Source organism: Populus alba, chromosome 8 (genome assembly GCF_005239225.2).
Source record: "Populus alba chromosome 8, ASM523922v2, whole genome shotgun sequence".
Classification (NCBI taxonomy): Eukaryota; Viridiplantae; Streptophyta; class Magnoliopsida; order Malpighiales; family Salicaceae; genus Populus; species Populus alba.
The window spans coordinates 96,222-112,072 of record NC_133291.1 but is presented as its reverse complement, the minus strand read 5'-3'; the positions used below and the strand labels follow the sequence as shown (position 1 = coordinate 112,072).

The window sequence follows — 15,851 nt, the reverse complement described above, 5'->3', positions numbered from 1 at the left end:
ATGGTGTATTTATGAAAATTTATTCCTTGCATCCTTTTCTTCTTGATTTCAAATTGAAAATGATAATGTTGATATAAATTGATTTATCACTTGAAGCAAATATGAAAGATCAATAACCCATCAACATATTCATCTTGCTTGCTTGCTTGATGTTCATCGACCTTTTAAAGTGTGTTCTGCTCACTAGCTAGGGATATACAGTCGAGACTATCTCTCTTTACATATATAGTTTTCGTTGCGTCTGCAATTAGTCATGGAGGTCTTTGCTGTCTCCTGATTAATTTCATTGGAACTAGGTGCAGTAGCTATTACAGAAACTCGTGTAACTTGTACTCCACTATCAAGAACGTTTCCACAGAAAGATCGTGAATTGATGAGAATTAAACAGCAAAGAAAATACAGCTAAAAACGGAAGAAACAGAGTGCCTTGATTTACCGAGAGACTGTCTCTGCTAATTCTTTATTTTAGGGACGTGGCATGAAAATCTGGGTTCTGAGCAGTTGGCAGAGAGAGGGAAGCAGGCGACTCTCGTGGATTAAAGAACACAAATATAATATTCCCCGTTCTGTATCAGTTTACTGTCTCAATCTTGTTTTTAAGTAATTTTTTATCATCTTGCTCAACTCGTATGATTTTGATTCATCACATTCTAGTTATGAGCATAAACATGGCAATTATAAAAACAATAAGCACGGAAATAATTAGTAAATCACATCCTTAATGTGTTATGATTATTTATATGGAAGATTAACATTATGCTTGATCACCGTGACTATATATCTGTAGAGAGATCAGAGAGCTTCATTTTAAACATTCATATACCAGCGTACTACTCTCTCTCTATTTGTCTAATTCGTTTTGAAGGGAGCCTGTAGTCCTTGATGAGCATGCTCTGGTGGATGCACCGATCATTTGCTCCACATTTATCCCAGCATTGCACATGTTTGCTATCACTCTCGTGTACTTCTTTCCATACCATGACAGACCTCCACACTGTTTCTCATAAGCTTCCACCTGCATATTGCAATTTACAAACAAGGAGGCAGCTAGCGTGGATCAGTGAATGGTTCGCTGCACAAAGAAAGATCCCTTCTTCCCCTCCCCCCGTGATGTAATTTTACTAGTGGAGGATGTTTCTTGAGCCGGAGTACAAACATGTAGTTATGAATTAATATATACGAAGACTTACAAGGCCCTTCAAGCAATCCCAGTCATCAACAAGAGGTTGCCCAGAAGGTCTAACATGCTTCATTGCGTTTGCTGCGTTTGCGTCCCCAAACAGAGTTGAAGCAATATGGTTTAGGCTACGATCCACATGCCTTATATGAGAATGTAAGCGAAGCAGGTCCCTGTGAGCCTCGACCTTCTTATCAGATCCATCGGGGGCTTCTTGATACTGAGAAGATGATTAAAATCAAACAACTTTACATTGCATTAATTCCCTTTCAATTACAGTAGCAATTCGAATCAAATCACCTTGTGCCAGAAATGAAGAAGAGTTGCTTCGCGTTGGTCAAAGACTCTTGGGATCATAGAAGGGTATTCTTCGATATTATTGTTGGTAGCGTAGTTGTCGTTTGCAGCGTTTGTGCCTACGTAAGAAGAGAGCAGCTCCTTGCTAAGCTCCATGTTTCCATATTGCTTGACATGAGACATATCTTCATAATCATATCCCGTCCTTCTCCGAACCTACACGTAAAATATTGCTTAAATGTTAAGAATGAGAAAAAATCATTGAGCAATTTGTTTTTAGAATCATTAATCTCTCTCACACACACACATATTATACCACTTCATATTGCTGCTGCAGAGTTTCCTGGCTCATGTCGTGCAAATCACTGTGTTTATATATGCATGCACATGTGTAAACAGAATGTTAAATAAAATTAATAGTCGGCTTAATTAACTTTAAATGCTATTATAAAACTAATAATGAACCTATCCTCCATCCAAGAAATGCTAAATACATCTCCCAAGCAAGTAAGAAATTCTGGGGGAGGAGCAGGGTAGTATCCTGGGCAATATATTCCATAGCTACTCTCCTCTCCATTTGCTGCAGTAATTGCATATATGCTCCAGTTACTTGGAAGAAGACCTTCGAACATGCTCCCAGACTCACAAGCTTCGAGGTAGAATACCTGTAATTAATAATTAATCAAGGAATACACTAGCAGCTGTGAGAATACTGATCAAGTTATTAATTAACTGTGTAATCCCATTTTAATTTCTGCAAGACAATTAATTAACATATAAAACTAGTAGTTGCTCACCATGCTTTTATACGAATTAGCTTCCTGCTGCTTCTTCAACACTTGTATGAGGTCTTTGGCATACAGGTCTTTCCCAATAGGCATACCTGATGATTTCACACGCAAGATAATTTGTACTCTTAAAATTAGTCTTTCCAGTGATAAAATAAATGGGGCTGAACGAACAGATATCATGTATTTTAAATTTTTCAAATACGAAAATACGAAAAGTGATTAAACAAATTAGCTAATGCTTACCGACTAAACCTGGAGCACCATGATCAGCATAGTATATGAAAATGTTGTCATTTGGACCGCTATCCACGACCTTGCCACTCCCTCCAGTAAGAGCAGATTTGTTTCCCAGAAGTACAGCAAATAAGTTGTCCACTGTACAGTTATCTCCAGTATAATCCTTAAAAAGGGAGAAAAGAGAAGATCACATCAGAATTTGATTTTCGTTTTCAAGATAAATAAATAGATAGAAAGTAAAACCAACCAACACACACACACACATGTAACTTCAATGGAGTTTTATAACCTATGTATATGTGAATATTAAAAAATATAATTAAACCTTGGGGACTCCTGCATAAACATCATGGCCAAAAGGTTTGTTGATGATGATGCCAGGCCTGGGATTATCAACATGGAACGCAATGTCGTCATACATGAAAACAATGATGTTTTCATCTTTCAACCCACCTTTCTTCAGTATTTGGTATGCATGGCATACATCAGCCTAATTAAATTAAAATGCAAAAGCTAATTAATCCAACAGGGACATGAGAGTATATCTTATCCATCCCGAAGGTATAACTCAAGATTTAGCGATACCTGATGCCTATAATTTTCATAACCAGCCGATCCGGCAACCAAAACGGCCCACTGTTTTCCTTCAGCGGTAGTGGAGTCTCTTCTAACACTCGACGGCAAGCTTGACGCACTAGTACTGTTGATGATCACTCCCTGACTTTGAGCTATGGAACTTAACAATGCGATTAGGAAAAGAAACGTGGCACAGCCATAGCCATACACATGGGAGCTGCTGCTCATACTGCAATTCAAGTGATCAACCTATAGTGCAAATCCCACAGTACTACTGATGTTAGTTTGTAATTAAGCCAGGGGAAATGGAGATACATTGTACATTTTAATGCTTGGATAGCCAGCTAGCTTCAATACCATGTCAGTACCATCTACATATAATTAGCTTAACAGTAAAAACAATCATGGATTCCAACATTACTGTTACAAAAAGAGACACTACTGATATTGTAATTGGATTATTGGAGTAGTTGAGAGATAATAATTAGGACAACATGTATAGCAAGATTCTATGAGCAATTACAAGCACTAGTGCTGCTAATGAATTTTAAACATTACCAGGTTTCTGACGACTAGAAAGAAACTAGTATATAGGCATGCAATATACAGAGAGGTTCTAACTTCCAAGACTCAACATGGGTTTCTTATAAATGAAATGAAGAGATGGGGCTGATTGATTGCTAGCTTATTTATGATCATTTTTAAGCTAAAGTAACGGATGGCTTGGATCAAATCTTCGATATGACCGATAAAGGACAAGAAGAATCATATTAAATTATTTTAGGATTAAGTTATATGTCATGTTCATACATACAAAATAGGAAATCTTAAAACCCCTGTCTTTGCCATTTGAAGCTACGGTTACAGCTATAGCTTGCGGGGATAAAAGTTGCTATGAGTGGTGGCGGACAAACGTGACTTGAAAATGGAATGGTGAGATGTTTTTAACGTGGTTTATGAGTGAATAAAGCAAAGTGACTCGCTCTCTTGATCATCACTACCTCCTTTCATCACTACGTAGCATCAATCAGCCTTTTTTGTAGCTAAGTCATTGGTCCATATACCTACCACCATGATCATGGATTGAGTTGATCTTCTCTGACGTCCTCTCAGCTCGACGTTACTTTTGAGTCATGGACACCAGAAATCTCATCATCTGCTTCAAATCTTGGATCCCACATATATCAGTCGAGAGGTATGGATAAATATTCATGTTAATCAATATATATGTGTATACATATATATATATATATATATATATATCAGGTCATCCTTTTCGTCTAGCTTCATTTCCAATCCCATTTCGTTCATAAGGATCTAACTTCAATTCCAAAGTAATCCTCCATGCATTATAACTTTTCATCTCTCTTGTTCAATAAATACTCCAACGCTTTGTTACTGTAGTGGCAAAGTAATTAAATGCTAGCTTGAATATATTCTTGCATGCATGAAGCGACGTCATTTGTTCTAGCCTTTACGATCTCCATTTAAAAATCTCATAACCTATTTTGAGAAATTATAGAGTTTTTAGATTTAAATAGATGATTTATTAGCCATTAAATTTAAAAGCTACTCAATTACTAGTAATTTAATCGTCCAATATTTATAACTATTTTCTAATATGATTTAAATTAGTAGTGTTAACTTGTTATAACAGGTTTATCTAGTACATAATAATCACGTCTTAATTAAGAATTGGTTTCAAAACGAAAAAAAATCCATAGATATTAAAAAACCTACTATTTGACATGGTTTTTTCTCTCATTAATCATGACTAAAGAGTACATTATATTAATTAGTTTCAAAAAAGAAATTCTTTGAATCAGTAGCTCCCCGGCCCATTTCATATAATAACAACAACAATATGGAGGTTAATCTAATTAATCTATTACCAAGATATTTTTTTAAAAAATAGAACAAATAATGAAGCTAATGACCTAATAATCAAATAACGAGAATTACAAAAAAAAAAAAAAAAAAAAAACATTTCAATAAAAGATTACCTTATTGGAAGATAACCACAAAAAAAAAAAAAAAGTAAAATATCAAAACATAAAACAATTTAAAATCCAAACAATGCACACTAAACATGATATAAAAACAAAATAATTAGGGGCTAAATTGAAAAAAAGTATTAATTAAAAAAATCAAATGAAATAAATGTTGAGGGATAATTTTTTTTTATTTTTTAAAAAAAAAAAAGTCAAGAAAAGGATAAGAATATAACAATTAAAAGAACGAGGACAAGAAATGAATTAAAAAAAATTAATGCAATAAAATGGGTAAGGTACGAGATTGCATAAAAATAATAATCAAGAAATGTATAAAATACAAAAACAGAGCAATCAAAAGTAGAGGGGCCAAATTAGATTAAAAAAAAAATCAAATTGAATAAAATATCTAGGATGAAATTAAAAAACTAAACTTCAAAAGACATCAAAAGCTAAATAATTAGTAATCAAAAGAAGAAGGATCAAAATTGATAAAACTACAAACATAAGGACACAATTGTTTATTCAAAGGTTAGGCGTAAATTTGAAGGGTATGAAAGAGAAGAAAGAAGAAAGAAGAAAGAAGAAAGAAGAAAGAAGAAAAAAAAAACTTCATTGTAGCCTAATTGAACCTCCTCCATAAACATACGTTACACCGCCTTAAAAGAGGACGACTCGCCTTTCCCAATGTTGCAACAAAAGCAGGATTTTGATCACTGGTCGAGCCCTCACGCAACACTTGAATGGCACGGGGACTTGACTCATACTTGCACATATTAATAAATTTTTTAAATAATATTTAATAACTGAAAATTACCAAACGCCCCTAATTAAATTGAAAAATAACAAAAAAAGCAAGTAAAAAATTACTAAAACTCCCTTGAAACTAACCTCTTTCTTTTTTCTTTTTTATCCCAAGGGTTATCCTGACATTTCATTTTTATTTTAAATAAAAAAGATAGAGAAGCTTATCTGTACATGTTCATTTGTTTCCCCCTCCAAAAGACATGACCATAACTTTATTGTATTTTTTAAAAAATGATCAAAGAGCAACTTTTTTTTTTTTGAAGAGAAAAATAGTTATTTTAATTTTTTTAAAAAATGTTACCTCACCAATTTATACCCAATAAATTCTGCAATAACTAATATATCCTCTGAAAAAGAAAAATTTAACTCTGGCAGGTCAAATTAGTTTTTTCTGGATGAAAACATATGTATACTGTTTTAATAAAATAAAAAAAAACTTGTATCCAGAGCCACGTAAATCACTTATGCCTTTTAGTTTTTTTAATATGTAATAACCCCTACTACTAGTAATAATCTCTAACAAAGGAGGACGTTGTATACCAAAAAAAAAAAAAAAAAAAGAAAGAAAGAAGAGGCTTAGAACCAATTAGGAAAGACCAGGCCCAAACCCAACGACAAGAAAGTAAAATGACTTGGGGCGGGAAAAGGCCCATGCGCACAAAAAAGGAAACGACAAGGCCCAAAGGAAAGCAAGACAAATACATAGAATAGAATACAGCCGACAATACAATAGATTATCATAATACATACATACATACATCGAATTGAAAGTGAGAGAAAGCGAAAACCGACTTCTAAACGTTGTTTGATTTGTCTTCGGGTCTTCTTGTCTTAAAACCCAAAAACTCTGCTCTGCTCTGCTCGCCCCCCATTTCTTTTCCCCACGGCTCTACATATACACATATATGCACGCAACTGGAAGGAGAAAACTCCGTTATTGTGTCTATGCGTGCGTGTGTTCGTTCTACTTTTAGAGAAAGAGAGAGAGATAAAGCTATCTATAGATAGATAGATAGGTAGCGATTCCTTTCTTCTTCTTGTTTCATCAATTAATTAGCTTCACAGTAGTAATCAATCAGGTTAACAAAATTCTTTATTTTCTTTTAAAGTATGGAATCGAATTACGAATGGGATGATTCTTTCTTTGCTTCTTTCGTTCCAAGGAATTTCAAGTCTTTACCTTTACCAATTAATCAGTAGAATAGATCTATTTTATCATTGTTATTCCCTTAACAAATCTCGTTTGGTTTCTGTTTATTGAATTAATCTGTTGATAACAATAACAATGATTAAGATTTGATTTGATAATAGTAATCCTGTAGTAGGATAGAACTATAATCCTTTTATCATCATGCTGCTGTGTTGTTGTTTTAGCACATAACTAATTAACAAGTTTACAATTAACTTATCATTAATATGCCCTTAAAACCCTATTCAGTCCTTGTCTCCCCTTAATGAATGCTTTCTTGTAATTCATTGTTTCTTTCCTTTCTATTTTAAAGTTCTTCTCTGAACATACTTTCAGTCTGTATTTTTATTTTTTTTATCAATGATTTATGTGCTCAGATGTTTTCGTTCTTCATTTTGGTTTCGATACAGCTGCATCATTTAGCTTTTATGGTAGAGATTTTGAAATAGTACTAAATTATTCATTGCTTTTCTTACCAGGCTAACCCGCAGCTGCAATGGGAAAGAAGCAAAAGGAGGACGCTAGCGGTGCACCCTCAAAGGCTAAGGCTAGCAATAAAGATGGGAAGAAAGAGAAACTATCAGTCACTGCCATGTTGGCCAGTATGGACCAGAAACCTGACAAACCTAAGAAAGGCTCTTCCTCAACCTTAACATCTAGTAAGCCCAAGCCAAGGTCAGCTCCTACTTACACTGACGGCATTGATCTTCCCCCGTCTGATGATGAAGAAGAGGGGAATGGCTTGGAAGAAGAGCAACAACAGGATGGTACAAGCAAGAGAACCAGTCAGCGGAGGTCTGAATTGAAGCCACTTGATGTACCCTTGTCAGATAAGGAGTTAAAAAAGCGTGAAAAGAAGGAACTTCTCACTGCCCATGCCATTAAGCATGCGAAGCAGGAGGCCCTTAAAGATGACCATGATGCTTTCACGGTTGTCATTGGGAGCCGGGCTTCTGTCCTTGATGGGGAAGATGAAGGGGATGCTAATGTCAAAGATATAACAATAGAGAATTTTTCTGTCTCTGCTCGGGGAAATGAACTACTTAAAAATGCATCTGTGAAGATAGCTCATGGAAGAAGATATGGTTTGGTAGGACCCAACGGAATGGGCAAGTCTACACTATTGAAGCTCCTTGCTTGGAGGAAGATTCCTGTGCCCAAGAATATTGATGTGCTTTTGGTTGAACAGGAGGTAATTGGTGATGACAAAACAGCTTTGCAAGCAGTTGTTTCTGCCAATGAAGAACTCGTGAAACTCCGAGAAGAGGTTTCCTTGCTGCAGAAATCCACTTTTGCTGCTGAGGGTGAAAACATTGGTGGTGATGATGAAGATGATGCTGGAGAGAGGCTTGCTGAATTGTATGATAAATTGCAGTTGATGGGATCAGATGCTGCCGAATCTCAGGCATCAAAGATTCTTGCTGGATTGGGTTTTACCAAGGATATGCAGGGCCGTCCGACTAGGTCATTTAGTGGTGGCTGGAGGATGCGAATTTCTCTGGCCAGGGCACTTTTTGTGCAGCCAACCCTCTTATTGCTTGATGAGCCTACCAACCATCTTGACTTAAGGGCTGTTCTCTGGTTGGAGGAGTATCTGTGCCGCTGGAAGAAAACTGTGGTTGTTGTCTCACATGACCGAGATTTCCTCAACACAGTTTGCAATGACGTTATTCATCTACATGATCAGAAACTCAACTCCTATCGTGGAAATTTCAATGATTTTGAGGTTGGGTATGAGCAGAGGCGGAAGGAGACAAACAAGAAGTTTGAGGTTTATAACAAGCAGATGAAAGCTGCCAAGAGGAGCGGGAATCGGGTTCAGCAGGAAAAGGTCAAGGATCGAGCAAAGTTTGCTGCAGCCAAGGAAACAGCAAAGAATAAGGGCAAGGGCAAGGTTGATGAGGATCAAGCCCCACCTGAAGCTCCTAAGAAGTGGAGAGATTACAGCGTTGAGTTTCACTTTCCTGAACCTACTGAGCTTACACCACCACTCTTGCAGCTCATTGAAGTGAGCTTTAGTTATCCAAATCGGGATGATTTCAAGCTGTCAAATGTTGATGTGGGTATTGACATGGGGACCCGTGTTGCTATTGTTGGGCCCAATGGAGCTGGCAAATCCACTCTCCTGAATCTTCTTGCAGGTGATTTGGTACCGAGTGAAGGTGAAGTGAGGCGGAGTCAGAAGTTGAGGATTGGAAGGTACTCGCAGCACTTTGTGGATCTTCTTACAATGGATGAAACACCTGTACAATACCTTCTCCATCTGCATCCAGACCAAGAGGGGCTTAGCAAACAGGAGGCCGTCCGGGGGCAGCTCGGCAAATTTGGACTGCCAAGCCATAATCATCTTACCCCTATCGCAAAGTTATCAGGCGGGCAGAAAGCTCGGGTTGTCTTCACGTCGATATCGATGTCCAAGCCCCATATCTTACTCTTGGATGAGCCCACAAATCATCTTGATATGCAGAGCATTGATGCCTTGGGCGATGCGCTAGATGAATTCACCGGTGGAGTTGTCCTGGTCAGTCATGACTCTAGGTTGATATCGCGTGTATGTGAGGATGAAGAGAGGAGTGAGATTTGGGTGGTGGAAGATGGAACTGTGACTAGTTACCCTGGAACATTTGAAGAGTACAAAGAGGAGCTACAAAGGGAGATTAAGGCTGAGGTTGATGATGATTAAGGTTGCAGTCAAGAGTACTTAATTCTTTGCATCAATTACTTGATGAGATTTTGCTTGCAATCAACTGCATTTGGATTCGGCTAGTACACATGACATGAATACTAACAATGCATCTTTCGTCATTTTATGTAGTTGCTTGTGTGGCAGAGATGCAGGAAATAAAGTTCTTATCACTGTTTCATACTCTTTTTTTTTTTTTTTTTCTTGGGAAGGCGAACGAAACCAGTTTGTTTCAGCGATTTTCTCATATGCCTACGTGCATGATAAGAATACCATATTATCATTGCTTGCCTTTTATTTACGTACCTCCTGCTACTAGGCATAAGCTTTAAAGGGGTTAGTGCTTTGGGCGCCCGCACGATGTTTTGTGCAGGGGAATGATGACATGAACAACATGAAATCAGTTTTCATCTTGCAATGGTTTCCCTCTCGCTTGCGACTTTCCTTGGAATAAATGATTCCAGTTTGCGGTTTTTGCTTTTATTTGAGGCTTGTTATTTTTCCTCTGTGATGAAAGCTTATTGGTGACTTGCTTTCCTGAGCCTTTGATTATTAGGATGCGCTTTCCACGTTTCTCTGTTGACATGCTTTGCTAATTAAATTCCTCGCCTCTAGCTCGAGAGATGATACCCTGCCATTGACATTAACAGGAAGAGAATGTGGAAGCTTGACCTGCCACCCAAAACCAAGCATTTTCTATAGAGCATTGTGTTGCAATTTCTCGAGAGCATGCAGCTTCTGGTTCGCTAGCATCCTGAGCATGAAGACTGAAGATGCACCATCGCCTTTTCAAAGAACGGTTGTCGCAGCTCGATAGCAATTTAATAGAGCTTCTCGCAACCTAGCTCAGTTGGCTATGTTGATTATACTGAACAGGTTGTGGAAAAGCTTCTATGCCAATTACTTTGAATTAAGTTTTAATTAAAGATAAAAAGCATCGAAAAGTAAAATGAACAATGACCACTAAGAAATAGATCTCCAGAAGCAGGAAAAGGAATTCTCAGGAGGGAACACACGCATTACTTGAATTAGAGAACAGACAGGGAAAAAATAACAGAGAGAAATTTATGATACCTCATCATAATCGCTTTATCACCCCCCCCCCCTCCCCCCTCACAAGTCAAAACTTGCCATGGAAACTTTAATTTGGAAATTTTGAAGAAGCATATTGCTTCTTCACTTCCAACCAATCAAGGTACTCCGCAGAAATCCAGGGACTTAGTGAAAGAAGCTTTGGTAAAACAGTAGACTGGTACACAACGAAATTCAACATCCTGGAATAAAACGACGCTATCTAACAAATAACCCAAGTATAAATTAGAAGAAAAAAGAAGAAGAAGAAAGAAAACTCTAATACACAGGCAACAAATCCCCAGTAGAAGCCTTGGGAGAATGGGAGAGGCTCCACCCCAAGCACAAATGGAAGGTCCATCTGCGAGCATGTAAACAAGGACGTATTCTCCAGTCCCCCAACTTTAAATAAATGTCTTCCAAGATAAGCAGCAATGGTGCTTCCACGATTTTACAAGTAATGCAGCAAATTATTCTCCCCATTCATAAGAAATATGGAACTCCTGTCCTGGGCCCTCTCATCTGGTTGTTTTCCTCCGTTTCTGTAAAAAACTTCACTTCCCTCTCCTATGAAACGACACAAAATATGAATACATATGAACCAACTGAATTCACAAGCAGAAAACAAGGACACTAACAAGGGTATATTGGGTTTGAAAACATGAAGGTGCAGCAGTGCAACATAATTCTTTAGAATAGTAACTTCATAACTTAGCAATGACCTTATTAAGCATGCACATAAATCATCTCTAAATTAACAAAAGTACCAAGAACAGACAATTAAATATCACGCATCATTGAATAAAATAAGGAAACAAACGCGATTAAGCTCTCTTTTTTTTCTCACTTGCAATGAAAATGTTTTCCATGCAACCAATAATAGCATGCCTCCCTCGATCACACAAAAAAACATAGGCAGTAAACTGGTCTCTTATACTCACCATATTCTCATTGAAGCTCAATATAGAAGCTACATTTCCACAACGGTAACAGTAATTTGGTGCAGACCAGACCTGAAAATTTTACAGACAAAAAATTACCAAGCTGGCTTGGATATGTTTGAAAGCATATGAATTTAAGTTTCAGAGTACATACAGTAACTAAGCCTTTATCTTGAAACATGTACTTGAGACCTTCTTGTACAAGTTGGTGCGCTCGACATACCAGATCAAGATTGTTAATGTGATTGAACTACAGAAAAAAAAAAAAAAAAAAAACCAACTGTCAGATCAATATGACATTTGTTTACAGTGAATGGGACATGTTCCTCTGAGAGGCCAGGTTCATTACCTCAGAAGTGACCCTAGACCCAAAAAGCCAACCTGCTCCCCGGGGGCTAACTGCCCATGTCTCTATATCTTCAGGATCACTCCACATGAGATCACAGAATGGCCCTTCATGTGGAATCTCACAATTCCGTTCAATTACTCTTATCTGCCATGTGATAGGGACAAAAAAAATGTATCAGTACAAACCATGAGAAAAAAAAGCAGCAGGAAATTATAGTCCAACATACTGCACCCCAATGGAGACTCCCTCTCTCTCTACATTGTGTATTGCCGAAATGCACAGTTCTTCAGCTAAACTACTACAAAGAAAAGAAAAACACCTGATCGATAGTTCGGATGTCAGGAGAAAGACCACCATGGACGCAGAGCACCTAGAGGATTAAAAAAAACATCAAGTTTCAACGTTATTGAAGCAGATGCAAATACAGACCCATCTACATAAATAAACAGAGATCTAGGGACGAAAAGGACTGCAGTATTCAGACAGAGAGAGAGAGTGAGAGAGAGAGATGGGCTGCTGCAGGGTGGTTACACTTACAGTGCCATCTATAATTGCTGATAGTGTCAGATAATCAAAAACATCAGTACAATACCGCCATGCATTGGCATTCCCATACTTCCTCTGGCACTCATCATAGAAACCATATACCTGACAAAGATAAAAGTTATACCTTATAGCATAGATTACAATCCAAAGGGAAATTGTCAAGAAAGCAGAATTTCCCTCTTGGAAAATTGAGAACATTTGGAATGAAACACAACAATTTACACATTTCTTTTCATCGTAGCAATTTAGATACACAAGATTGGGGCTGGATTCCATAAGAAACCTCCACATCAGCATATCATCATATAAAGATAAGTGGAAATCTAATTAATAAATAATTCTTTATGACTGTAAAGCGATTTTATTATTTTAATGATGGCACCCAGAACTAGCAGAACTGGAGCTTTTCCAAGCTTGTTATCACTTTTGGCAATACTCAACAACATGCCTTAAAACCCAAACAGATTTGACACCAGCACGGAGGATAACCCACAACATTTCAGACTCGTGTTCTCAAAGTTCCTGTATCTATTAGCACAAAAGAATGGACATGTGTGAGCCTCGAACCTAAGTTTGGAAGAATTAGTTTGACCATTTGAGCAACCAAAATATGCATGAATTACAGTATTCTTCATAAATTAACCAAATAAGTCAACCTAAATGGATGGCCTTGAAACTAAAGTAATTTTGGCAGCCTAACAAATATATTTGGTATCTGAGCAGCATTCTAAATTTAACTTACAAGTTATTAAAACCATATCATGTTTCTGCACCTGCAAGTTTTTAAATACTTCCATTAACTAAAAGGAATTCCAAAGTGTTCATGCTTTACGATGTCCAACAGCAGTGTGGCAAACCCTATATCCCAAATAGATAGTCCACTTCCCTTCTGGGCATCTCATTATCATACTTGAGTAAGTTTAAAGAGCGCACTAATGAACCCCTAATTACCATTTTCTTGTTATCATAGGCTAGTGCAAATGAAAGTGTAATCCTGGAAGAATGTAGCTCCCTTCTCCCCCAATAACATTTGGTTATTCCAGTATTAAATTAAACTTATAGGGACAGTTCTTAGCCATTGAGTAACCATCATGCCCAACGGGCATGGCCATTTGTAACTTAACTCTGCTCATGGAAATCAAAAGCTCTGTCGGGTTTCTTATGAATAATGATAGCTACTAAAGCCAGAATTCACATTATCTTAGACAAATAATGGTGGAGTATTACACATCACTCTATTGCACATAATAATGGTTGTTGTCCAACTTAAAACATACCTGAGTTAGTTGCCTGCTTTCATGATTTCCACGCAAAAGTGTAATATTAGCTGGGTATCTACAAACACAACCAAAGATATAGAAAACAGCAAAATTAACTAGGTTCATCAAAAACATAAGCAAAAAATCTAAGATTCATTCATCACAACTTAGTGGGTGAATGATATAGCAGCTGGAAATAGCCTGACCAGCTTCTGGTCTTCAGAATTTGAGCTACTAAGGTGACCAGGTGGCAACTTCTAATGGATTTCAAGTTGCAAAGTTAACAAAGATCAAGATGACAAATTCCCATATGGCCTTTGGAGGCCTTGTAATAATTTGGCCTAATCTAACGGGACCAAGTTTTTTTATTTGTAAAAGCTAAGTAGTTGTTTTGGCAGGAAGAAGGGTATGCATTGAATCACATAATGGTATATCAATGCAGCAACATGGAACAAAGGCATGACAAGCACAGAAACAAGAATGTACCTTGCTTTGAGAAGCAAAAGAATGGTGAAAACTTCAAGACTATTATAACCTCGATCAACAAAATCACCCTGCCAAAGCATCGGGAATATTTAAGTGAGCTCCAATAAAAAAAATGACATTAAAAAGAAGCAATAATATGGCACAAAAGGGGGGGGGGGGCAGATAAGAGAGAGAAAGAGGGGATTTATCATAAGGAGAGTATACAAGTTAGTTACCATAAAAATGTAATTAGTCTCGGGTACATGACCCCCAGTCTGGAAAAGTTTCATAAGATCATGAAACTGGCCATGAATATCACCACAGACAGTGACAGGGCTGTTAACGGGCTGCACATTGGACTCCTCAATGAGGATCTCTTTTACCTGTGTATTTAATTATTTATATATAAAAAGAAGAAGAAATACTATTATATACAGTAAAAGGAAAACAATCAAATTGAATGCATTCTGAATACCAAAGAATAACACGAAATGAAAGAATTGAACTAAGTAAGCGCCTTGACATGAAATTTATTGAAAAAGCAAACATAAAAGCAAAGAGTAGCATCAATTGCAGGAAGGGTTTCGATCATCTTGAGAGATGAAAAGCCCTAATGTGAGGAGGGGCTAGTCTAGAATTAATTGGCTAGCCAAGAAAACGAAAGGATTGAAAGCACGAAAAGACAAAGCAAGAGTAGTAGGGTTGGAACAAAATGAATAAATCAGTCAAGAAGGGTGCGGCGGATAAACCCTAATTGAATTCAACTACTTCCTTAGATACTAAAAGCATAGATGCATGTGCATATTGGAAAGAAAGAAAGAAACCCTAGAAGAGAAAGAGAGAGAGTATAAAGAATATACGTATTCGCAGAGAAGCTGGAGCTCGTCTTCCAAAAGATGCTGTCCTTCTTTAACCTTCGCTATCCATTGATCCAAATCCATCACTACTGACGATGACGCTGATGCTGATCTTCCCCTTCTCTTTTTTTATCTCTCTCTCTTTCTAATAGTTCAATCAATCCACTACTACAGAGGGGAAGGGGTGGTCTCCTCTGAATACAGGTTGAATAGATCTATTTCTTCGCCTGCTCCAAATACTATTTTTGATTTCCGCAAGTTTTTTCTATTTCTTTCTTTTCCTTTCTTTTTTAAATTTATTTATTTTTTATTTTTATCAGAGCATGACAAGATTTGAGGCAGAGGCCCTCCTACTATACTATACTATACTGTACCGTACCGTACAGCCAAATACGTGGTGGTGGATGGTATTTTTTAGAGGGTGTTTAAGAGTGGCAGCTATTATTTTACAATATAAAATTATAAAAAAAATATTTTAAAAAAATATTATTCCAAACATGCTCCAAAGAGGGAAATTATATTTCTTTAATATATATATATATATATATATTATTATTATTATTATTTACTTCCAAAGAGGGAAATTAAAACCATTCTTTCCGCCGACATAAATTT

General features: G+C 37.0%; 3 protein-coding genes across 4 annotated transcripts; 1 reads left to right on the top strand and 2 right to left on the bottom strand.

The window, feature by feature from the left end:
• Window positions 1-699: 699 nt before the first annotated feature.
• Window positions 700-3,743, bottom strand: LOC118045117 (vacuolar-processing enzyme alpha-isozyme). Its single transcript, XM_035053657.2, has 10 exons — window positions 3,637-3,743; window positions 3,088-3,327; window positions 2,828-2,992; window positions 2,509-2,665; window positions 2,272-2,357; window positions 1,940-2,139; window positions 1,791-1,839; window positions 1,478-1,690; window positions 1,191-1,397; window positions 700-1,015 (listed from the first exon to the last, which is right to left on the bottom strand). The coding sequence occupies exons 2-10, from the start codon at window positions 3,304-3,306 to the stop codon at window positions 842-844; spliced, it is 1,470 nt and encodes a 489-aa protein (XP_034909548.1). The 5' UTR covers window positions 3,307-3,327; window positions 3,637-3,743; the 3' UTR covers window positions 700-841.
• Window positions 3,744-6,669: 2,926 nt separating this feature from the next.
• On the top strand, window positions 6,670-10,045 carry LOC118045119 (ABC transporter F family member 4). Of its 2 annotated transcripts, none has more exons than XM_035053661.2 (2): window positions 6,670-6,955; window positions 7,545-10,045. In XM_035053661.2, exon 2 carries the CDS (start codon window positions 7,562-7,564, stop codon window positions 9,746-9,748), a length of 2,187 nt encoding a protein of 728 aa, XP_034909552.1. In that variant the 5' UTR covers window positions 6,670-6,955; window positions 7,545-7,561; the 3' UTR covers window positions 9,749-10,045. The 2 variants fall into 2 exon arrangements, with proteins under 2 accessions (XP_034909552.1, XP_034909551.1); XM_035053660.2 differs by having other exon boundaries at window positions 6,671-6,892.
• A 921-nt stretch (window positions 10,046-10,966) lies between these two features.
• On the bottom strand, window positions 10,967-15,558 carry LOC118045120 (phytochrome-associated serine/threonine-protein phosphatase). The gene is made up of 10 exons (XM_035053662.2): window positions 15,240-15,558; window positions 14,616-14,762; window positions 14,401-14,468; window positions 13,933-13,990; window positions 12,647-12,757; window positions 12,429-12,479; window positions 12,110-12,253; window positions 11,915-12,010; window positions 11,761-11,832; window positions 10,967-11,386 (listed from the first exon to the last, which is right to left on the bottom strand). Exons 1-10 carry the CDS (start codon window positions 15,318-15,320, stop codon window positions 11,303-11,305), a joined length of 912 nt encoding a protein of 303 aa, XP_034909553.1. The 5' UTR covers window positions 15,321-15,558; the 3' UTR covers window positions 10,967-11,302.
• Between the last annotated feature and the right edge of the window lie 293 nt (window positions 15,559-15,851).

What these genes read in the sequence shown, in the direction of transcription:
- LOC118045117 (XM_035053657.2), bottom strand. Translation starts at nt 3,306, where the DNA reads ATGAGCAGCAGCTCCCATGTGTATGGCTATGGCTGTGCCACGTTTCTT. An exon ending in ATTTCTTGGATGGAGGATAG is followed by an intron (nt 1,840 to 1,939) that starts GTTCATTATTAG and finishes ATATAAACACAG; the next exon opens with TGATTTGCACGACATGAGCC. An exon ending in GGGATTGCTTGAAGGGCCTT is followed by an intron (nt 1,016 to 1,190) that starts GTAAGTCTTCGT and finishes TGCAATATGCAG; the next exon opens with GTGGAAGCTTATGAGAAACA.
- LOC118045119 (XM_035053661.2), top strand. Translation starts at nt 7,562, where the DNA reads ATGGGAAAGAAGCAAAAGGAGGACGCTAGCGGTGCACCCTCAAAGGCT.
- LOC118045120 (XM_035053662.2), bottom strand. Translation starts at nt 15,320, where the DNA reads ATGGATTTGGATCAATGGATAGCGAAGGTTAAAGAAGGACAGCATCTT. An exon ending in AAAGCAGGCAACTAACTCAG is followed by an intron (nt 12,758 to 13,932) that starts GTATGTTTTAAG and finishes TATCTTTGTCAG; the next exon opens with GTATATGGTTTCTATGATGA. An exon ending in CAGCAATTATAGATGGCACT is followed by an intron (nt 12,480 to 12,646) that starts GTAAGTGTAACC and finishes TTAATCCTCTAG; the next exon opens with GTGCTCTGCGTCCATGGTGG.